The sequence below is a fragment of the Lycorma delicatula genome, chromosome 1 (assembly GCF_047948215.1).
Source record: "Lycorma delicatula isolate Av1 chromosome 1, ASM4794821v1, whole genome shotgun sequence".
Taxonomy (NCBI): domain Eukaryota; kingdom Metazoa; phylum Arthropoda; class Insecta; order Hemiptera; family Fulgoridae; genus Lycorma; species Lycorma delicatula.
The window spans coordinates 266,902,313-266,928,131 of NC_134455.1; the positions used below are offsets into that span (position 1 = coordinate 266,902,313).

Sequence of the window (25,819 nt, forward strand, 5' to 3'; positions counted from 1 at the left end):
GGATAAGTCTATGAACACACTGCTTCCTTCACACACATGCTCTTGCCACAAAAAATCTGTCGGATGATCTCAAACAAATTTTTTATAAAGTTGAAAAAGTGGTTAATTCTATTAAAAGTCGACCATTAAAGAATAAGCTATTTGATAAACTATGCGATGAAATAGGCAAAAAGAAAAAATTCTTTTTCATACAGAAGTCAGATTGTTATCACAGGGAAAGTGTTAATCCAGTTATTGGAATTGCGAGCTGAATTAATAATATTTTTCCAGGATAAACAAACACTATTCTCAATATTTTTACAGAATAATGAATGTATGTTGCTATTGGTTTACTTAGCTGAAGTATTTTCGTATTTAAACAATTTGAGTGTGAGTTTAAAAGGGTAGGATAAAAAATTTTTATCAATGACAGACAAAGTTCATGCTTTCATTAAGAAGCTTGATATCTAGATTATTCGCCTTCAAAGTTTTGACTTTTACATATCAATATCTTTTGATATGTCTCCACTCACTTTCGATTATTCTGAGAAAAATTTGGATAGAGAAGACACTATAATATTCACTACAGTTTGGGTAGCATGAAGATGCATTAGCAGGGCTAAAAATTCAGTTGGCGGAGTATTTCCTGGAAGATAAAAATGATTTCTTGAAGAGATGGCTACTGAATCCATTTAGTGAAAATTTTGTTGCAGCTGCTAAGTAACCGGTTGAAATTCATGGCCAGCTCATCAAAATAACTGCCGATAAACATTACCACGACAATTCACATCTTAAGATTTATTCACGTTTTGGATTGCTTGCCGAAGTGAATATGTTAATTTAGTCACAGAACCACTGAAAATATTCTCCTCTTTTGCCACATCGTACCTCTGTGAAAAAGATTTTGTTGTCTTTAGTTGCGCTAAACACTAAATATAGGAATCGTTTTTTATCACTTGAAAATAATTTGCCTTTGGATGTTTCTAACATATGGGTAGATCCAATGGAGAAACTTTTAAATAAAAAACAAAGGCAACTGTCTGATTAATTTATTTCCTTTTCATTTGTAATTATAAATCTAAATAAAAAGGTTTGTAATAGATTAAGTAGTGATTTTAAGATGAAAAGAGGGGAAACCCTTTTCCTTTCTTTCTTTTTCAAACCCTCTTTCATTGTTTAATCACTAAACTTTACTTTCAAGCTTCAGGTTCTCTTCTATAAAGCTTGAGAATAAATTTACTTAGCAATGGAAAATTTTTTTTTTAATCATTAATTTTTGTTGTAAGATAAGCCAGTTAACTGTTAATAATGTAACATAATTGTTAATTTCTTCAAGAACTAATTGAAGAAGGTCAGCATTAACATTTTCATAATTATTATTGGAATTGCTTGTTTCCTAACTGCTGTTAAGATTTATTCCCCCTGCACAAGTTGCATAACTATGGCTATGAACCATAGTAAGATTTAATTACTCCCTCATTCCTATCCAGTTTAGTACGTTTCAAATGGAACTAACCAACTGTGATAACAGTTGTTGAAAATTGTTGAGTTATCAGAAATTACAGATTGCATGTCATATTTCTTGTAGTATTAACAAATAAGAGTTATGATGACATTACATTTTTGAATGAGAAAAACAAGCCATAGAGATGTTATTTGAAGTTATATTTGATAATGGAACTTAAAAATTTACTTAATTTTTTTGACTTAAACATTTTTTATTCCAATTAAAGAAATTCGATTAGAGATGATAAACTTGTGACTGTATAGAATTTTATGTTTATCAGATTAAAGATGTTTAAAAAGTGGAGTACAAGAAACTCAGTTATAAGCAAACAATATCATGACTATAACGAAACTGCAACTTTAAGCAAAACAAACTCTGAGCTTCAGATTCAGTATGATGATATGGAACAATATTCTATAGCAATATAGTTAAAATTTGTAGAATCCTACAATTACCAAATGAACATATGTCCAGGAAGTTGAAGAAGCCCAAACTACCTCATACAAATTTCTATGCTAAATGCTTATCATAATTTGAATAAAAGGAGAAATTTCAAATCCTTGCAGCTATTGTGGTTAAATTTGTAATAAGCCTTAAATTTTATAAAGACAAGACTTATACAGAAAAAGGAGATCAAAAAGCAGTTTTCTATACAGTACAAATTTTATATGTTGACACTCCATATTGTATGAATAAATACTTAGGTCTGGATAGGAGATGTGTCTTTGTAGCATCCAGGGCAGTCATAAAAAACAAGGTGTACAAGTTAATGTTAGAACAAAGCTTGTAATCATACTATGTTCTTTGGAAAATTTTAATAATACTTAAAGTGTCATTGCAATACTTAATCTTAATTTTGGTTGTTGTGTGTTGTTTTTATTTGTCCTTCATGAATGTCAATGTAAATTATTTATTCTATTTTATTTGTCAATCTCAGTCTGGGTTATTCTGTTATTCTGGTATTTAATGATATTTTGTTTTTAATTCTTACATTACAATATTTTATCTGTTACTCATTTGCTGCTATCATGTTTTTGGTGTTTTATCATTAACATTGAACAACAATTAGAATATGCTTCATTTTATTCATTAAGATATAAGAAGTATTAAGAGTTTTTTGAATTATTTTTATCTTAATTCAGATTCATTGGAGTGAAGCATTATCAAAAAACTACCTTCTTAGCTGAATTATGGTCTTATGAAAGTTAATTATTTAAATTTATGGTAGATATTTTTTGATGTTCTGTGATTGTTGTACTGAGTATAGGTCAGGTAAAGCAGTTGCTTATATTCATAATGAAATAAATGATAACTAATTGAAAATAGATTTCTTGTTTGCAGGTGGTTTAAGTATGGGATGTAAAAACAGTAATTTTTATTTTAATATACTATCATGTGAGTTGATTTAATTTTTTTACCAAACTATTTATTTATTGTAGAGATTTGTAGTTTTTTGCTGGAACCAATATTGATAACTTGCTTTTTTAGTAGTTATAAACAATGATATGTTGAAGGATTGATTATGAATATAGATTCATGCCACAGAGCCCGTGGTTTTCAGATGTTGTATTGTTACTATTAGAAAAAGACTAGATCTTTTGTATTGATTATATAGCTATTATAATTACAGACAATCCTTTATTTACCTTCATTGACTTTAATTGTGAATTAGACAAAACTTATCAATTTATGACAACAAGACATGTCAACAGTTTAGGTGATAATAGAATTGTGAGGTATAAAATTGTTTTGATAACTTAATAAGCTGACTGTGATATCAATTAGAATAAAGTTTAGCCTCTAATGGTATTGGCAAAACTTATGGTTATTTTAACAAATGTTTTGAAATAATGTGTATAATTAAGGTAGCTGTGAAAAATTTGGTAAGTAAATGTTCTATAAAAATACAATTGAATAAATAACAATAAATTAAAAAGTCAGTTAAATAATGACATACAAAAAGCAAAAAGGATTTGTTTTAATGATTAACTTTTTATTTTCTTTAGTTACTTGCTAAGTGGTATTACTTCCTGAAATCAATGAAAAATTTAGAATCAAAAAAAGTAATTAAGTACAAATAAAAATATTGGTGCAGATGTTCTAACACTGATAACTTTGCAATTGAGTACTTTAATATACAGAGACGTATCTAGCTCAAAATGGAAGGGGCACAGCTTTTTGAATTTAACTTTTTATGACAGAAGGGTAGTCCAGGAGGGGGTTGCGATGCCATAATACACATTAAAAAAAGAAGAATAAAATATTTATTTAAAAATAATTTTGTACCAATAGTTTGTGAACCCATTTAACTTGTTTTCACCAATGTCTTCTTAGCCATGTTTAATTTGATGAAGGGAGCTAAACGAACACTTGATAGTACTAGTGCAGGGCTGTGAAAGCAATATTTCCAATAGTCAGGAGAAACTGTTTGATCTTTTTTAAAGCTTCAGTTATGTCTGGCATTTTCTGTACCTCATTCCACATTTTGAACCACAGTTCCATTTCTCCATCAGTGCCTTCTAAATTGTAGAAAGTTGAAGTAATTGCACAAGATGAAGTACATTCACTCCAATCCTCCAAAGAAACATCTCTCATGTTACTTGGATTAATCAATCATGTAACTTGGAAATTAATCAATGAAAATGCAGACAATCTGCAGAAAATCTGACTTCTAAAGATGATTTGATGGAATCCAAGTAAGGAATTATTGCTGACCTCTGTGACATGAGTGGTAGCGGCTCAGCCTTTCATCCGGAGGTCCTGGGATCGATTCCTGGTCAGGCATGGCATAATTTCACATGCTACAAGACTTGTCATCCATCTCATCCTCTGAAGCAATACCTGAACGGTGGTTCCAGAGGTTAAAAAAAAGTAAGGAATTATTGGAGACTTTCTCCAAAATTAGGATGGATTTTTGGGTAGATGATTGCTTTTATTTTTCTGTTGGCCAGCAATGCGAGTAGCACTTAATTAACATTTAAATGCATTGTTTCTTTTAAAAAGGCAGTTGTGATGTTCTCCGCATCATCCTGATGAGCTCCTAGCATGTCAATAATAGTTTGAAAGTGCTGGTTGGTTTGACTAAGTTAAGTGTCTTCAACTGAAGTGCATTTTTTACGGGTTCTAGTATAGCAGAATACTTAGCAATTAATTCGACTGACACAATAAATGAAGATCTGCATGCATTTGGTAAGCATTTTTTCTTGTTGTGCATTTCAGTCTTTAGCTAAGGTCTCTAATGCTTTAACAATATCAACGAAATGATCCTTAAACACATAGAGACTGTTGTATTTTTCTAACCAGCTAGTCCTACACAATTTAGGAGTGCTAGCAATAAGTTTGCATCGTGAAACGGACTCGAAAAAATATGTTAGTTCTAACACATGTTAGTTCTCCCTTGATAGTTCTAACACAGTTTCGAATTTCTGGGATAATGTTTAAGTCGTTCATGACAAGGTTAAGATTGTGAGAAGAGCAATGGAAGTAGAAGGCTTTTTTGTACTCTTGTCTCAAGATTGCCTGCACACTCCTTTTCAAGATATGGTGGAACATCCGCCTAAGCCTAGCTCCACACACTTATCAGGGGCTAGGTTTAAGTTTGTAACAAAATCTTCAATGGCTTTGGCATTAAGTCCTTCAAGCTCTACAAAGCTTAAAATATCTTCTTCGATTTCGTTGGTGTTTTTATTGAAGAAACATAATCCAATAGATAGCTGTTCTCTGACAGAAATTTCTGCGGTTTCGTCAGCCAACATGAAGCAAACGTAAGCCTTTTACATCTTTGTGATGATGTGTTCCTGATTATAGCGCCACATAGATCAATTATTTCATTTTGGATGAAGGTGATCGGTATGATGCGCTTTTCGATCCATATCCAAAATGGTCGTGTAGTTGTTAATCACCTACTTCGATGTGTAAATTGTATCAGTATATAACTTCGCCTTCAATGTACCTTAAATTTTTGCCCCGGAGAGGTAAATCATATGTGCTGGAAAAAACAACACAGGAAACAATTGAGGACAGTAAATTTTTGTTTTTTCTATTAATTTTCGTAAAGACTGCTGACGTTGGGTGTCCACTGTAACGCTTTCCATGAACAATTTTTCAGATTCCATTGCAGTCTGACGTCTCTGGGGCTGTACATGTGCTTTGCATTAATTGTGCACATCCTTGTACTTAGTGAAAGATCTGATGGATAAAGAATTTCAACCACCTCTCATCGTTCTGACTGATGGTGGAAACAGCATACAATATTTACAGAAAGCATCTTTGAGTTGTCTTGAGTAAGCTAGTCATAATGAATATGCATTCAGCCACTGATGGTTGAATTTCCTCTTTAGGTGTTTAGCATTTGTCACAAAATCTTATTTCTTCAAAGGTACTCAGATATTTTCCAAGGGTGGTTTTTTTGAAAACCTGCATAGTGCTCACCAGGCCGACAAATTTTCTAATATCTTCTTCATGACAACTGTCATCTTCAATTTCACTTTGTTGCACATTGGTTTGAACTGTAGAAGAAGGCCCCACAGTCGCAATGTTTGAACCACAGTGTGGTTGTACTTACTTATTTTCATCTTCATCACTGCTGCTAGTACTTTTTTCGTTTTGAATTCATTACAAAAAAATTAATTTAATTTGGACAAACATGTGGTGGACATGAAATCTGTTGCATTGGTTTGACAAGGAAGGTTCTAACTGACATTTTGTCCTAAATGATTTTTATATGGTATATGTTTATACTAATTGAACTTAAATAAAAAATATGACTCTTACCATTATATCGTTAAAAACTTAAGGAAGAATCATCAGTAGAAAGTTTGTCAGAAAGAGACATTTTTCAAAAATCACTTTTTTGGAGTCACGGATCCCAAAACGGATATTTTCATATATCCAAATCATAACCATAAATTTGTCACAAGGTAGTTAAATTTTTTGCTTTTTTTACTGATGAATTCAAGATAAACTAGAAACTAGCCGATTTTACTGATATGAAAACTAAGCAATTGCCAAAATCAATGTAGTTAATTAGACTATGTTTTGAATTATTTTAATTGTTCATCAAAAGTATTGATTGTTTAGAAGAACTTAACAAAATTATAAACTTAAACAAGAAACTCTATTTTGTGTTGAAGATCCAAAAGAATCCCTAGTGGTATAACAATGGCAAGCATAGAAAGATAACAACAAAATTAAAAACAAATTTTATGTTACATGCTTTTAAAGCATGTTAAGCACACTCATGTAATTTAACAGTACATACAAAGCAAATTAAAGGCATGTAATAAATGTCATAGTAGCTACTTACAAAAAAATTTTCTAATATCTATTCTTTATGAAGTAGATGGCAGGTGACCAGTATGAAAAAACAAACTTTACAGTTGTAAAAACTTGCATGCACTACCAACACATTTGAGTGATAGTAACAACCACACTGACTCCAAACAAAAATGTGTGTGTTCTTATATACTTGGTAAATAACTTCTGGAATATTCCGTCGTGTCATGAAATGGGACGGAGTGATGAGACTATTCTAGAAAATGTTTCTTGCTGAAAGTAAGATTGCGTCAGGGTGTAACAGAAGTTCTTAAATCTTCTTACAGGTGGTGTGAGTGTTTCTTATTTTTTAATTAGTTTCTTTCAAAGTGTTGTTTAATGTTAAATTTAAAAAATAAATTGTTATTTATATGTATTTTTTCTTTTATTAAAAAAAAAGTTTTTCCATCTTGTAAAGGGAGTCGATGCCTCTGATTATCCCATCTGTCAGATGGCTTATCAGGAGGGCATGTTAATATATACTTTTTAAGCAAAGCTAAAAAATTAAAATAGTGTCTGCTAATGTGTTTGGAGATTGATTATGCTGAATGCAATATATATATTCTCCTAATTGAATTACTGTAATTGCATGCTTTTCTGCCCTAACAATTCTTGATAAACAAAAAAGATTATCAATTTTATGAAAAATAAAAATTTGGTGAGTTTTGATGGCAATGATTTTTAAGATGTCAAGGAACACATCATCAGGTGTAACTTTGTTGTAGAGAGGAGCTGACGTTTTTTGTTTAATATGAGTATGGATGGAATCAAGCAAATTTCTAGAACAGCTAAATATGATTGGAGTTGCAACTATTTTTAAGGGTTACAGGCTGATTACATTATTACTGGTTACCCAAAAATTTGAAGTTTGAGATCTGATGCTTTATTGCTTTGTTCTTGTAATTATATCCTTTCAGGGGAATCGTATAAAGTACCAAGGTCTAATGTTAGACTCTAGACTCTTTTGGAAGAATCAGATTCTAAAGCTGAAAACATAGTTTTAGTAATATTTAATTCTATTATCTGAAGTTATTTTATTCTGTAAATATATTAAAATTGTTTTTCATGATTATTTCAGTCCTGAATATAATAAGCAGTATAGCATGTTGGGGTGAAGGTTATTATTGTATGGTTAAACCGTAAGTTATCTGACAAAAACATAATTTAACTGCGTCTGGAAATTTTATATTCATTAAAATTAAAAATAGTTTAAATAACTTGCTCAAGTGGTTAAGATATGAATAATTCTATACTTATCTTACTAGGAATTTGGGAAATATTGGTTTTCTTGTCCTATTTTGTACTAACTTGTCCATATAATATTGTTTAAGGTAAATCCCAATACTCATGAAAAAATTTGAAGTTATATTTCTAAATATTAAGTAAGTTTAAAATTATGATAATCCTCCACTCAATACTATGTGTTATGGAATACCTATTTCATATGTATTTGCACATTTCACAATATCTTTTATTTATGTCAAACTGAATTTTATGGCTTTTAATATAAGTGAAATAGATTATTATTTTAGTTACTTGTTATTGTTGATAAACAGTTTTGAAGTAAGAGTACTTTGTGGCCATCTGAAAATAGTTATCTTTCAATAATGCTTTTTTTTATCATGTAGTACAATATTCTTTTATGATATAATTAAATTATTAATATTTTTAAAAAAAATTATACTTTTAATATAGCCAATTTAATTAATATTTTTTTATGATATAAATCATAATAAAAATTATATGAATAAATAAAGATAATCTTTAAAATACGTACCGCTTCACAACATTCAGGATCTAATAAGTAGACTGCACAACGTTCACATTTTAAAAGATCCCTAGCTTCAGTCATTATTTTAGTTACAAGGCAGTCAAGATTGCTTTGTTCTTCAAAGATACTTCGAGCAAGATTCAAGAGGATCTAAAAATAAAGAGAGATGTTAAAAGTTTGATTAAAAATGGTGATAATACTTTGCTTAAAAAGAATTGTCAAATATATTGCTCTTACTGCACTTACAGATGATATGTGGTACAAAGTAAAACCTTAAAAAATGAAATATATCGTTTTATTTCTACTGAATCATTGTTCATTATGTGAACAACCTTAGATGCGAGACAAACCCTTCTAGAGATACTGCTGTATTATTAAGTTATATAAATCAATCCTCTGTAGTACAATTCCATTTTTATAATCTAATAATCAATTGTCTAACTGAATTGCTTACTTGGCATCCTCTTTTCTAGTGTTCTTTGGCTAATCTTGGTTCAAATTAGGGTTTATTGATTAGAAACCTAATGAATCAGCATCACTAATTATTTAATTATTTCTGACTCAGATATTATACTAAATATAGATTTTACCAAATATAGAGCTATTTGTGTAAATTAATTTTTTGATGGTAACAATTTGCTAGGTGCACAAACACATGAAGCAGTCATTAGTGATTGTTTTTCAAAATAGGGAGTATATAAGGTGTGAAATTACAGTTCCTAGAAACTTCTTTATGGGAAGCCCTGGCATGACATTTGACTTTTGTTAAGCTATTCTCATTTCTATCATTCTTTCCTTTCTTATTTCCTAACCTCCACCACCATTAGGATAAAAATTATGGTGACACTTGAGGTGCTTATAAAGCCTTTAATTATCTCTGATTATTTTGTGGTCCAGGAATCTGTGTTCTTTGGTGGTTGGGTTTCAATTAACTATACTTCTCAGGAATGGTCAACTTGGGACTGTACAAGACTACACTTCATTTACATTCATACACATCATCCTCATTCATCCTCTGAAGTAATACTTTACAGTGGTTCTAGAGGCTAAACAGAAAAATAAAGAATGGGGTCTGTGTCAAATCAGTTTTAGAACTGATTTATCTAAGTCTTATCCTTATTTAAGCTAATCTCTTGTTCAGTTGCATCATACCTAGCTTAAGGTTATTACTTCTACTACTGTTAAGTTATTATTATTACTGCTATGAAGTTATTACTTCAGTTTTATTGACAGGATAGTTTCTGATCATGTTGTCTGCTTGGGAATGCTATCTGCCTTAATTAATGCCTCACAGGACATCCTCACATGGTTCTTTTAAATTTATTTTATGTCTGTACACATAAAGCTTCATCTAACCTGGAATTAGTGGCTGTGTTATCAGAACACTGATTGAGAAAGCATTACATTGGTAGTGAAAAGCAAGTTCTAATATCAACTGATGAATACTGGATTTTGTCTTCCTCAGTAACATCAGTCATTGAACTTCTATGTGGTGCAGAGGAGGAAGAAGGCTGGCCTTTCTTCTCCTTCTGATCATTACAATTTACAGAATATAACTTTTTGTCTGTATTGTTCAAAATATCCTCATAGAGTGGCACCCTCTCTAAATGACAGGTCACTTTACTAATGATAGTCTCGAAGTGGCAGGTCTCTCTACAACCATAGCACATCTTCAAACTATAAGTTATGCAGTTTTGAGCTTCTGGGTCAACTTCACTGGGGCTTTCAATTTGAAACTTTTTGTTTTCTTTACCACTGGTAATGTAGAAGGACAAATTTCAGTAAAAGAGCATTTGCTCTCAAGGTTATATGGCATTGTTGGATGAAGCATTAGTGAACTAGAATTATCCATAAAAGTCTTCTCTCTTCTGCTGAAACACCCAACTGCAGATTCTACTTCATCTGATGGTTTCCCTAAAATGTCATGATCTCCTTTTCTAATGAAACAGGTCAACATGCACAACAAAGACACAGGAGATGTCAGTCATATGTTGGAATTAGTCTGTGATCTTGTAGAACAATTACTGAGTTGAGTCCAAAATAGATTACTTATCAGAGCTCGATAGATGGTTTGAGGTTGTCTACTCTATAGTCTGCTACAAAGTGTCTCCTCTTTGAATGTTGAGATAATTGGAGAAGCCAGTTTATTGACGATTTCTGTTAAACTTCATATGAAGTTTTACAGAAAAAGCCTCGCAACAGCAATACTTATCACCTTGTGAATACTTATTCAGCTTATGGATAAAAAAGAGTTTCATTTTGGTGAAGTCAAAATTTTTTTTGTGATAATGAAATACTCTGATTTTAGTATGTCATTCTTAAATCCTAAGCCTTCCTCTCAGTCGCATGAAAAATTTCCATGTTTTAAGAAAAAAATTCTTAGGAGAAACACATGATGGTTTTCAAATTGCATTTTAAATGTCACTGTAGAAATTAGAAAGATTATTTCATTTCCACTATTCCTTACACCCACATCATCTAAACTGAAATGCGTCATTGAGACTCCAGGTCTACTAGAAAATGTAGAGTGAAGAAAATCTTTGAGGGTTGATCCATATTTAACTCAATGCCAATTTCTGCAATCTCATTCATCTGCTGTGCAAGAAGATGACAAACTTGATTGCTTATTTACTGGCCTCTTGCCTGTCTCAAATTGTCATTTGGGTTATCCAGTAGTGTCTACAGGGTAGTGAAACAGTAGGGTCTTTTTCAGACATCAAGAACCTCTATTCAAGGAATATAGGTTGCAGTAGGTAGCAAATATGCTGGAAAGTAAGCACAAGATGTGTTATTTGGTTTTGCCAGTATTCCAGTTGATTGTTTTTTGAGACATCCAGTATGACAGCGTAGAATTTCCCACCAACCACTTAAGAGAGTGTATGTGGTAATTATCAAAACAAAAAAGATGGGTCAGATATTGAACAGCATGGTTAGTGCTTAATGCAATTAAAGACAATCCAGCTATTTTTGTAATTTTTATTATCTTGTATTTCAAATTTATTGATAAATGATAGGAGATTTATTTTTTCATTCTTTTGATAAGTATATACATTTTTTTTTTTATTTAAAAAAAGTAAAAGCTCTCATTTTACTATTTTTTTATATTTATATTCATAATTTGTATTCTTTATATTATTGTATAGTGTTTTCTTTTCAATCTTAAAGAGATTTCAAACATAAAGAGATTTACAAAATGTACTTTGAAGAAGATTAAAAATAATTTTGAAATAGCAATTCAACTTAATTTTAAAACAATAAATCATACAGGATTAAAGATCAAAAAGTAAAGTACATAACCAATTTAGTTGCAACTAATCTCGTAGTGGTATAACAGAAAGTATCCTGCAGATAAGGTTTCTTAATGATATAGGGATTACTAATAGCAGTGTTATGCTAAATAACAAAACCCAGCTCAGCTACAATGCAAACGTTCCCTATCCTCTGATTTACTGTCTGACTTTGAAAGGATTTATCAGTTTATTGTGAACAATATTGGTAGAAATACAATATTTCATTTCAGTTTTCTATTGTACTCTCTGCTTCTATCATAAACATAATTTTCCACCCTTCTTTTCTCTTTGTTTTTACAAGATAATATTGACAATGTGATTAAAAAAATGTAATGAATTTTTAGTATGATCTCATTTTAATTAATCATAAAAACCCATTTAAAAATTGTACAAGTTTAAAAAATTTAAGACTGTCATTAAAAGATGATCATCAAAAAAATGAATGAGTGTAAATTTTAAACTATATACTATGTAATTATACCCTAGATGATGCAGCCTTCCAATAGCTGGAGTTGGTCTGCTGACAGTATATGCTCACAATTGACTTTAAATAAGGTAATTTTTGTCTATAAATTTTAGGTTCTACTGCAATGTTTTTTTTTTAATCACTTGAATTTATTTTGAATTTAAGATCATCAGCTATAAGCAGTAACACTGTTAACAAGAAAACATTTCCTAACACTTTACTCTTAATGTACACATTCTTATGATTATTAATTCATCAATGTAATAATTAGAAGAGTAACAGAAACTATTTATTTTATATAGAAATGCTACAGAATTTTATAAGGGAATAGGATCTAGCCAAAATTGAAAAAAGTTAATAATAATAGTTACCTGATTTCTTCTGAATTCTTGCACAGACATCTCAAAGAGTTGAGCATTTTGAATTCCTATACCACAAAAGGTAAGATACCTCTGGAATACCTGAAGTAAGAAATAATTTTTTTCCTAATGAAAAATATTACCAAAATTATAGCTGAGAATGTTTTGAAGTGACACTTACACTAAGAAATATTAGTAGCCAGTTCATGCTATTGCTAGCATAATTGCCAATGATTTTTTTACAAATTGTTAAAATAATATTTACAGCACAGTGCAGCTTAAATAAATCAAACCTCACCAAACAGTAAAATTAATTATTCATTTTAGCATTATGGTATACGAGTATGTAATTATTATAAACAGTAAGAATGATTATGCTACATGAATTATTTATTTTTTAACAATTATCGAATTGTTAAAATTTGCCCATGAAACAAAGACCACAATAATGATATGATGTCTGTGTATGTTGATTGTCTAAAACAGTAGATGGATATATACTTGTATTATAAGAAAGCACTGTTATGTTATGAGAAGTTTTACAAAATAATCTGTAATAATTGCTAGCAGTTGATATTCATTGATTACTAACCCACATTTTACTAACTGCCAGAGTTAATCTAAAATATTCTCAGCTGCACAACATATACATTATACAAACAATAAAGTATTTACAAATATGTCATCTACAATAATTATAATTTTCATTATATATAAAACTAGATATACAAATATTCATATATTTAAGAGTAGTCAACAAAGAAACTACCTCTGATCAGGATATTGGGGTTGATTGGCATATGTGAATGCACATGTATGCAAAACAAAAAATGTTATTAGTATTGTACTAAAGACAATATTCAAATAATTCAAAGTCAAATTTACAATTCTTCAAATAGGATTAACTAACAATGTTATGTTTTCTGTAAGGAGAAGTTAGAATTAAACAAACAATATTTTCTTAAATGATGTTTTTTTTGGTTCATAAAATTGAGTTCTAGTACTGGTTAATGAATATCTTCCTTACAAAAAAAATGATTTCTATAATGAAACAGGCAAGGACTGAAAATAGATTTTGCTTATTCATTGTTACATTCCATGTTTTTTTTTTTTTTTTACAAATGTTATGAACTAAGGTAAATGATTATACATTTTAATTTCATTTACCTGATGGAGCTTTGGATTTCTGCAGACAATTGTCGCGCTTGTGACCTCTTCGACACAATTTCGCAGACCGACTCATACTTACAGAATTTGGCTCTGTGGCCAAAATGGTAACACTCGAAGCACCTTTGTATATCCACGTACTCCTTAACCCTATAGGACGTTAGATCGACATACAATCTACCCTCGGACACAAACGTCTTAAAGAGACCAGTGTCAAGCTCAAAAACGCCGTGATACCGCTGGGCATCACGCTTACCAGTCTTGAAGAATAACCTACACTCTTCCTTAGTTTGGCCTCATCCAAACGGTGTTCTGTTCCCGAACGAGAGACAGAACTTCCTCATCGGATAGCCACCAGTCAATGTCGTAGACAATGACTCCTCAGTCTTATTGATAAAAAACATCTCGGGCTGCTTCAAAGTTTGGCTAGCTTCTCGCTTGCCTCTCACAACGTCAGCATAACGCTTCGGCTGTTCGGGAGCAGGCACCGGAACCTGAACTACTTTTACCTCCTTGGGCTTTGAGGCCAACTTTTCAAAGTCGTCTGCTAAAGCAGAAAGAACGCCCCTGACATGCTTCAGACGTGGAACGCCCCTGCTCTTCGCGCCTGCACTAACGCTGTGGAGACTCTCAACAAAATCCAGAAGACTGTCGATGCTTTGCTGTGCCGCAGCGAGCAGCGAGACAGAACTTCCAGGTCTGCCCTGCGTGCCTTGAATTCCACGACCAATTCCCAGAGAGTTGCCTTTCACTCTCTGGGTGGATGTCCCTACATCCATGTCCGAGCATTCACCTTCTGATCTCGAGTAAAACGGCAAAAGTTCCGCTTTCTTCTTCCGCCCAGGACTAACGAACAGTTGGTCAGTTGACCACGTACTGACCATGTTGGTCAGTTGTTTAGCATGGGCAGAGGTACTCTAACCTCGCTACCCTGAGGTTTAAACAAACTCGCTGTCTTCCTCCTACTATGAAAAATTGAAGTCCACAAATGTGACTACTGTCTGCAGCAAGCCACGGATAGCTGGTGATTTTCTGTATTCCCCTGTTACTTTTAGTATCTTTTAGCCGCTTCTGGATCGGTTATAAGAATACAATCACGGATTACTGCCCTCGTTCTGAAAAGAATGCAAGTAGGACTAGGGAATATTCCCTTACTTGTGACGGGGGCTTACGACCAGAAGTCATTGCCACCTCTTTGTCGCAGTTAGGCGGATACGTGTCACAAAAACCTGTGCCTTATACACCGTAAGAGTGGAGCAAAGGTTGAGTCTAAAGTTATCGATGCTACACAGCAGCTGCAAAATGCAATTAGCTCGCCCTGAAAATATCGGAAGGTACACACGGTATCGAAAGCGAAAACACCAAAGCAATCAATAAAGTCCCAGAATTCTCTGCACACTTCAGAGGGATCAGAGAATACCTATTTCAGACCAGCCGGAATAAGGTACCACGAACTGACAAGAAAATATGAAATTGTTTTACCAGAGACGTTAGCAATTTCTACAAGAGAAATACCACCGTGGCTTTTACCAGCGGTAAACTCAAGACTGGATCTCTTCCATGGAAAAATAGAAGCGAAGCCAGCAGTAATCATCCAGCAGGAATTTTTATCAATCGTCGGCAGTTACGAGTACATAAAAAATTATACTGACGGTTTTACAACCGAACACGGTGTTGGATGCTCCATATATGCAAATGGAGAAGCCCATTCTTGAATACTGCCAGATATGGGAAGTGTTTATACGGGAGAACTTATTGCCATACAGCAAGCTCTTCGCTACTCTGAACATTTCTGCGAAGAGAAAGTGCTTATATGTTCCACCTTGTTAAGTGCACTTACTGCGATTCGGAACAAGAACATTAAGGACATCCTTTTTGCAAACATCCTGTTGATTTAATATGTTTTAAATAGATGAGGACAGTGATGTGTACTTGTATGGACTCCAGGCATATTGGTATTGCAGGAAATGAAAGCACAGACGAAGCTGTCAGAAGGGCAACAGTTCATGATAACTTGGATATAATTCCTGTACGAATGGTAAAAATTGTCTAACTAATGCAGTAAGAAACAGATGGAGTAATGAATGGAGAAGATTAAATACAAATTAACGCAGTTAATTTGTATTTAATTTGTATTTGTCTCCATATAAATGGAAGAGCGACGTGAAGCTGACTCGCCGAGAACTAGTGGCGGTGACCAGACTTAGAATCGGTCACACACGAATAACAAATTCATATTTGCTAACCGGTGAAGAAAGACCAATGTGTGGTGTTTGTATTAAAACAGTTACAGTCAAGCATCTAATAAAAGACTGTACCATATATGAAGACCTCAGAAAGAGGGTTGGTCTAAGAAACAGTATTGCTGTTGATTTGGAAAATGGAAATGCAGAAAAAATAGTTGCATATCTGCACGCCAGTGGACTACTAACAAGTTTTTAAGAAAATTAAAGCTGTGTTAAGGAATCTCTAAGGGATTTAGTTTAATTATATGAATATGGATATTTTTTAATAATGTTGGTATTGTGAAGGCATTCATTTTTCTTTGTTTTTGTCTGTTTATTTATTGTTTCATTTTAATATGAGGCTTTTTACACCCTAAGTGTTGTCAGTGTTTGTGTTTAAATGTTCTGCGTTGTTAATTTTGGTGTTTTTAAATAAAATGTAAGAGTCTTTTACACCCTCACATATGACGAACCTGATGGTGATTTTAACACTATTTTAAAGAATGGGAAGAGGCCTAATGACTGTAGAAGTCGATGCCTGTATAAACAAAAAAAAAAATCCCCTGAAGTAAATCCATCTTCATATCCGAATCAGTAACATCTACGATCCATGTTCAGGGAGGACAACGGTTTTGTACTTAATTAAGACTTGTAAAAAAACTCCAAGCCGTCTAAGGGAGCTATCGTCAAAAGTCCATTCTGGGCGATTATGGTTATGGGAGTGTAGATCATGCTCTTTCTTCATCTAGAGCCTGAATTCCCCAACGTGTTTGCCGTGCGCGGTGAGCTGTGTTGCTAGAAAGGGGGATATTGGCGCTTGAATGGAACCTCGCCATCGGTGTGGAAAACAACGATTGGATGTAACAACACAGCGCTTTGGCCCCTGCTTTGGCTAAATAGGACTCGAGGCTAATGAGGTTTGATAACCACTGCCGGTCAATCGGCTCGTTTACGACTATACCTTCTGCCTGTGGGAGGGACGGGTAGACAGGTGAGAGCCCGAGATACCTTGACAGAACTGATTTCCTGTTTGGGGTGAATTGGGATCTATATCTCTCTGTTAGCCCTGGCGTCCGGATGGGTGTTCCAAATGTGTGGCTCCGTGGTGGATGGGGAGCTAGGGAGACGAAATTTTTTAAAACATCTTATGGATCCTAAAATCTGAAATCCTCGTTCGGTAATCACAGACAACCTTGAGGGCAAACGCCCTCGTTCTGAAGTCTCTCCTCCTTCGACTTCATCGTCGAAGAAGAAGAAAAGTGTAGATTTGCGATTTGCGCCGACAGTTCAGTCAAGAGGAACTTCTCGACCAAAATATCTAGTATTCAAAAGAAACAATGGATAGGAAACCGATTTTTCAATGACAAGTCCCTTCGTCATAGCTAAAGAACTTGCAACGAAAGGACCAGTTAAGGTCTCTAAAAAGAAACAAGCTGGATTATTCATTGAAGCGCTGAACGACGTACAATCAGTAAAATTATTACAAATGAAACAATTGGCAAACGTTGATGTTATTGTCGAAATTCACGGCACACTCAACTATTCTAAAGGAGTAGTATTTGCCGTGACTTAATTGTAGTGAAGAGAATATTGTTAGCGAAATGGCGTCGCAAGATGTCATCGCATATAGGGGATTAAACATGAAGAGGAATGGAGAAGTCTTGTCCTCTTCCTCTCATGTCCTCACCTTTAATATGCCGTCGTTGCCTGAAAAAATTAGAGCCGGAATCCATCGGTGGATATGCGCGTTTATATCACGCCGCCGATGAGATGTTTCAAATGCCAAGGTTTTGGTCATATCTCCGACAGATGCAATCGCGAAGAGATTTGTGCATAAAGCGAAAAAATCCATGATGATGAACCCTACAAGAAAACCCCTTCATGTGTAAATTGCGGAGGACAACATTCAGCAAGATCTAAAAATTGTTCTACCTTCAAAAAAAATAATTGCAATACAAGAGACTAAAGTTCTTAGAAAAATTAGTTATCTTGAAGCGAGGAAAATAATTAACACTTAAACGCTGAGAAAGAAATCCTTTGTGCAGGCAGCTGCCTCTAACACACATATATCTTCGGCACAGCTAATTGAAAGCGTAATAAAGCAATTGACACCAGATATAAATACAGTTTTAGACAAATATCTAAAAAAGATATTCGCTACAGTTAAATCAGTGCCGCCGACTAGTAGACAACAGTCAAATCAGTTTAAAAAAACCATCGATGTCAGTAATACAGGAGATTATTGAGACTAAGCGCAACGATAAACAGTATCCTAAGCCCAACGATAAACTTTATAAATAGCAATCCAATGGTGATAATTAAGGAATAACGAGTTTTTAAAAAATCAAATGTCCTCTGGGATCTCAAGATCTCCCTCAAGGGAATCAAAAACCAAAAGAACAGAGGCCACAGAAGAGCGGTACCTTTGTTCAAGTGGTTTTAGAGAAAATGAAAACAACGCAAATCGCGACGATGGGACCTCACCCGCCGTTGCCGCCTGTAGTATACACATCCTCAACCGGATTGCTGAAACCAGCAAATCCTGGTTCAACACAGGGCGCAACTCTGCCAAAAACTGAGACTGCTATGGTCTCGGAGCCAACGGCCATACCTCGTTGAATACACCGGTTCTCGTCTGCTATAGTCTCGGATCAGGAAAGTGACTACAGCTCTGTGAGGTCACACTGACCAAGTTTTATCACGGTTACGAAAAAGCAAAAAAGGATGGTAAAAAGGTAAATCACGCCCATAAAAAAATGAAAAATATAATACAATGGAATATTAATGGTTGTGTCTCACATTTGTCTGAGTTTCAACTACTTATAAATGAGCATAACCCTACATGCGAGTGTCTTCAAGAAACTCAATTTAAGCCAGAACATGGTTTTAATCTACGTAGATAAAATGTAATACGTACAGATGTTGAACCGACATGTTGAACAGATGTTCAACAGATGTTGATCGGCGAGCAAATAGTGTTGCCACTCTTGTACGTTCACATCTGCCTTTTCGACGAATACGATTAAATACTACGTTACAAGCTGTAACTGTACGTCTACGATCTCCGGTTGATGTTTCAGTCTGTAACATCTATCTACCTGACGGAAACTGGAACATCGATGTTCTTAAAAACTTATATGGCCAACTCCCAGAACCAATAATTTTACTAGGGGATTTCAATGCACATAACCCACTTTGGGGTTCACAACGATTAGAAAACAGAGGGCGCATTGTCGAAGAATTTAAATCAAAGACCGAGCTAATCCTGCTAAACAGAAGTACAGGAACACCTCTTTCAATATACGAAACGGTGAAACTTTGGCGATAGATTTGTTGTTTTGCAGTCCGGCTTTGTCGGTGTCCTTGGTTTAGAAAGTTGATGAACACCTTCATGGAAGCGACCACCTTCTAGTTATAATCAAAACAAATGTACGGCAAAAAGCACCAAATTTTATTCGACGATGGTATGTTAAACGTGCCGATTGGACTGATTATACAAACAACATCGTTATGCCAGGTTATGCTGGGAACATTGATGAAGACAGAAAAGTACCAACGCGAGCAATTATAAATTTAGCGAAGAAAAATATTCCTAAAACCATCGCAAACTCGACGAAACCCACAGTACCGTGGTGGAGCGTTGAAATAAGTATAGCGATTAGTAAGAAAAAGAAGGCCTTCAATTTATTCAAGAAACGTCCTACCCTGGATAATTTAATATCTTATAAAAGACATAATGTCTACGCCAGACGTACCATATTATCTGCGAAAAAAGTATCCTGGGAGGCATATTCATCCTCCATCGATAGCAGAGCACCTGCTACGCAAGTATGGAAGAAAGTTAAGGCTCTAGCTAGCCGGTCCGATAGCCGTTCAATAAACGCGCTTGAACAAGCCGGTGACGTCGTAATCGATCAAAAAGCTATATTTGAATTGTTGGCAGATCAGTTGAAACCGTAAGTAGCAATGAAAATCATCACATCGAAAATTTCATTCGCATCTCAAGAGAACAAATAGTATTAAAATTTGTATCGAAAAACGACGTTTTCTACAACATACGGTTTTCATTCGTCGAATTCAATCATGTTCTACAAAAGTCCAGTAATACTTCACCTGGATATGACGATATTCCAATGTATTCGTCAAAAATCTTAATGACGATATAAAGCGTGGATATTACACTTATTTAATGGAATATGGGCCCAGGCCTCATATCCACAAATATGGAAAGAAGCAGTGATCGTACCGCTTTTGAAACAAAGAAAAGATCCTTTAGACATCAAGAGTTACAGACTGATATCTTTAATATCGTGTATCGACAAACTCTTACATAAAATGATAAATGGTCATTTAGAATGATTATTAGAAAGGAAGCAACTTCTTTCTTCGTATCAAATCGGCTGTAGAAAGCGTCATTCTACGACTGATAATTCTTGAGAACTCTATACAGAATGGTTTTATTAACAAGAAGTACTTCGTAGGCGTACTTTTTGACCTTGTTAAAGCATTTGACATGAACTGGGGGCATAGGATTTTAAAACAAATGCATGAACGGTGACTACGTGGAAATCTCCCCATGATTATCGCCAGCTATTTATCTCAACGACCTATAAAAGTACGTGTTGGCAACACCTATTCGACATGTAGGCGATTGCAGAATAGAATTCCGCAGGTATAACTCCTTAGCGGTACTCTTTTAACAATTGCCGTCAATAGGATTCTCCAAACAATAACAGTGGGCATTGGTAAATGCATGTATGTCGACGATCTGGCGGTCTTCTATGCCAGCACGAAAACTGCAATGGTCCGGTACAAGTTGCAACAAGCAATTAATGATATCGTTGATATGGCTTCAGGTTCTCAACTGAAAAGCCATGCGGCGTACATTTTTGTCGCTTTAGAGGAGCTCACCCTAGTCCACGATTAACAATAAAGGGTGTTGAAGTTCCATATAAAGATATCAAGCTTGTGGGACTAATCTTCGATAAAGGTGTCATCACATGAAGCTTTTACTCAAAGGTGTTTTACTAAAGGCGTTTTACATGACGCCAGAACAGATTACATGACGACATCATATATGTCAATTAGCAGCAAAATGCAAACGAAAATTAAGCATAATCAAATGTGTATCGAATATCAATTGGGGATCGGGTCGAGAAGTTCTTCTACGTCTGTATACCTCATTGATACAATCAAGAATCGACTGCATTGTTTATTCCTCGGTTCGAAAGAGCTGTCTAAAAGGCTTGGACGTCGTACAAAACGCCGGAATTCGACATGCGACTGTAACGTTTTGCACTAGTCCCGTCGACAGCCTTATATGTGAATTAGGATTGTCTCCACTACGTTTTCGAAGAGAAATCCTCTTACTGCGCTATGCGGTCAATGTTACATTACCACCGCATAATGTAAATGGACAAGCATTTATAAGACATCCTTTCCAAGAAGCTTACAACCGGCGTCAGACCTATACCAGGCCAGCCGGAATCAGAGCTCGAGAACTGATGGATAAATACGACAATGTGTTTTCCAGAGCTGTTCAATCAACGGTGTGTAAATCACCACCGTGTCTATTTCCGTTGATCCTTTGTCGATTAGATTTACCATCTCTTAAGCAACGTAATTCTCGAAAAATAATTCATCGTTTTCGAGAGATTGTGAGCGAACACGATCAGGAGCTGGTTTTATACACGGATGGCTCTAAAACGGCGCACGGAGTTGGCAATGTCTTCCATTGCCGGCTATTGCATCTGTTTATACTGCGCAGTTGTATGCCATTTGGCAAGCTCTGAGGTATTGTGAGCATGATCATGTAACATCCTTTTCAATCTGCAGCTCTCAATGAGTGGTCTTCAGTCACTGTAGGATGCATACTCAACAGATCCCTTGGTGAAAGTGATACTCGCACTGCTCTGAGTTCTAAGCAAGAAGGAGCACAAGGCACACTGATGTCGATTCTGGGATTCTGGCATTGCTGGAAATGAGGCTATGGATGAGGCAGCTCGAGTGGCTGCTGACGCGCCTGTGCTCGAGGAAATTCCCATCACATCTGGTGATGTTAAATGTCATGTGTCTGCATGTGTCAGATGTGAATGGCACAGAGTTTGGAAAGGGTTAATAATGAAACAGTGCCGTGAAGGACTCTCCTTGCAAGTGGACCAATCCCTCCACGATCAAGAGGAGAGAACAAGGCTGCGAATAGGACATATGAACCTAATGTTGAGTTATATGTTAACTGGCAACAATCAACCGGTTTGTGAGGTGTGTCAAGAACCATTGACAGTCAAATACTTACTGGAAGATTGCAGGGTACATAGAGATCTGTGTTGTCAGTTTAAAATAGAAGGAGGAATAAAGGAACTTTGAGAAATGAAGAATGTGCTGTTAGAGCCTTGCTGTCTTTTTTTAATGCAGCCGGTCTCTTCAACTGTTTTTAAATTTAATTTTAGAAGGCATTTCTTCCAAATAGAAGTTTCTATATCCAGAGAGGAAATTTAGATATTTATTTATTTTTGTTTTATGTCTTGTTTTGTACTAAATGGGACCTTTTACATTCCATCCAGTTGTGGAGCTTTAATCAAGGAGTAAGTGTGTTCAAAACATGTATTGGTAAGTTTTAAAAATTATAAAGTATATATTTTAAATATATATACTAAAGTGTTTGTATGTGTATGATATTTGTTATTTTATACTTTCTTCTTGTGCTGTCCTTTGAAGCTGATAGGGGCTCTTTACACCCTTATCAGTAGTGTGTTATCTTTTATTTATAGTTCTATTTTAAGAATTGACAAGGGCTAATGACCTTAGTAATCGATGCCTGATAACTACATAAAAAAAAGATAATAATAATAAACATTAAAGTAACAATAATTAACAACATTAAAATTAAGACGTGCAGTATAAGATAAGGTGTACACTGAAATATACAAATATTTCTTATCAAATAAAGGAATTACTTTAAAGGCCTATATATTTTCTATTTAAGTGGTTTTAAGAAACTGTTATTAAATAAAACTTGTCTAATTTAAATCTATGCTCTCTAAACTTTGCCCTCAATAGATAACTATGAGAATAAGAAAAGGTTATAGAAGGAAGGAACATATAAATACTGTTATAAATAGACAGAGAAATTGGGTAGGATGCTGTGTAAGAAGGAAGTACATTAGGAAAGTTGAGACATTAAAAGGTGTGAGAGAGAGAAAAAGAAGCTCTTGAGAGAAAAAAAGAAGGTTCTTGTATTTACATAAACGTGTTTAAATAGTGTTAATGTTTATTTAATATTGTCCACTAAATTTTGTATTAGATATTATTCGGCTGCATTTAATATACTTCCTTCATAATATATTTACACATTAAGTTTATCTGTTGATGAGAAATTTTTATTTGTTGTTTGTACTTTGTTTAGGGGGGGTCTATTTTTGTATTTTTCCTAAAATATATATTTTATAGAATTTTTTATGCTAATTGATTGTAAGTAACTATTTGTTTGGTCACCAAGAATGTGTAATTTATACACCACTGATGATTTTTAGAGTATTTTTGATTTCCTGATAATTTTATTTATTTCATAATGAATTAAAGATGATTGCGATTGTAAAGTTATTAATATATACTGTGTAGACTTTACTTACTTCTATGTCTCGTTCTGTAAATTCATTTGAGTTATCTGTTTTATTAATTATCTGTGCAACACCAATTACATCTCCTTCATAGTTACAAATTGGCACACACAGGATCATGTTAGTTTTATATCCTGTCCTCATATCTATCTCACAGTTGAATCTTGGATCCTGAAATATAATAAATCAAAATATAATTACTAAATATGTAATTTTGTTATATATTTTATTGGCTATTGTAAATACAATGACATGTTTAGTTAATGATTATGCTAATTACATCATTTCCTAAATGGTTAGAAAGCTGAAAATTGCCATGTGCGCTATAAAAGCAGGTTTCCAATTGAACCTGAATTAAACCATTTGTGAAACCTGGGTTTTAAAGTCTAAAAATCAGAGCTCTATGCAGGTTGTTGTGATGGATTTTCAGCAGAATGTCAGTAGTGTGTCCTGTTTGAATAGAATTAAAAACGAAGATGTTTGAAAAGATTTATTTTCTATTCATGACAAAAGTTTTGCTTATAGAGAGAAATAGGAGAACATGTGTTAATAATGCAGGACAATCGAATATTCAAAAAGCCTTGAACTCTGCACTGGTTGGAAGATCAAGAGGAAGTTCAAGGAAATGCTGAAGGGACAGAACAGGTCTAAGACCTAAACTGAAGAGGAAATGTTAATGATGCTGAAAATTGGTATAGTTATTGCTAAAGGTTTTTCTAGAAAAAGGAAGCAAAACATCTTTTGATTTACTACTCCCAAAGAATGTTCTACTTATGTAGTAAGCTGTAGCCAAGGAAAAATTTGTCCTTGATGCACTCAAGGTGAAAAAGGGATGAAAATTTATTTCCCAGAATCAGTATATTTCTGTCTTGTCAAGATGCTACAATAATAAAAAACACACACATACATATATATATGTGTGTGTTGTTATATTATATATATATATATATATATATATAATAATAATAATATATTTAAAAATATTTTATATATTTTGAAATTTTCAAAAGTAAATTTTGACAAATTAACAAATCATAAATAAATATATTTTAATAATCATATCAAATTTAATAACAACTGAAGATGCAGGATCGTTGGAATTATATGATAAGTTTAAGTTATCTATTTACCGTGTATTGTGGTTTGCATTTCATTTAATATTAAATTTTATTTACACAGTGATCAATATGTTAATAAATTATTTGAATTTCAAAAAAAACAAATTATATAATATATATAGTATATAATTTTTTTGAAATATATATTGTTATATATATATATATATATATATATATTAGATGAACTAAATAACTAAATATGGGTGGTTTTACTTCTTTCAATACAACTCCTAAATTAGTTAAACAGGACTAAATTTATATCTTTTGTACAAAATTATATCTTCTGAACATTTGATAAAAATGTTGAAATTCAATTCAGATAATTATATTCTGTAAAAAAAAAATTGTTTTCCCTTTAAACTATTCCTAAAAGTGTAAAGCTGGATTTGTAGTGGAATTCAATTGGGAAAGAAATTAGAATTTGTTTCTAAATGTAATTTCTCTACAGTACAGAAAAAATCAGGGTGAAATATGGAATTAAACTGGGCAAGTATGTTTTTTCATCAGGAAACAACATCAGTGGACGTGTGTAACAAGTTGACTAGAAAATAAAAACTTTGGGATAGATTGATAACGATGAAATTTTATGAAAATATATTTCAGGATTTTCTTTAAAATCACCGGTAAGAAGTTGAAACTAGTAAAAAGGTTTTTATTCAGAAGTTTTACTTTCAGAAGGTTTACGTTCCAGAAGCACTAGAAACATATAACAAATGAATCATGTGAAAAACAGAATTTTAACTCCAATTCTTTCATACACTCTGCTTGTAAACTGAATTCAAACTCAGCATAGCTATGCATATGGTGTATTGATTTGCTGATACAAAATATTTTCTTATGTTTGAAAGGACAAAATGTAGAAAATGTTTTCTTGCATTACAAAAGAGAGAGCTTAAAAATTCATTATTTGCCTAAGCAATCAAAGGGATTTAATTCAGATAGTACAGATAAATTTCTCTGATCAAATAAATTTTCAAAATGTTAACAGTTATAATAAGTTAATTA

General features: G+C 33.5%; 1 protein-coding gene across 1 annotated transcript in view; it reads right to left on the reverse strand.

Annotated features, from left to right (window-relative positions):
- Positions 1-25,819, reverse strand: part of Pde6 (phosphodiesterase 6) — a 215,056-nt gene that overhangs the window by 65,201 nt on the left and 124,036 nt on the right. The window contains exons 5-7 of the mRNA XM_075354878.1: positions 23,709-23,867; positions 12,698-12,787; positions 8,577-8,720 (exon numbers count right to left, since the gene is read on the reverse strand). Of these exons, the coding sequence (XP_075210993.1) occupies positions 8,577-8,720; positions 12,698-12,787; positions 23,709-23,867 (393 nt within the window). The remainder of the gene's footprint in view (positions 1-8,576; positions 8,721-12,697; positions 12,788-23,708; positions 23,868-25,819) is intronic.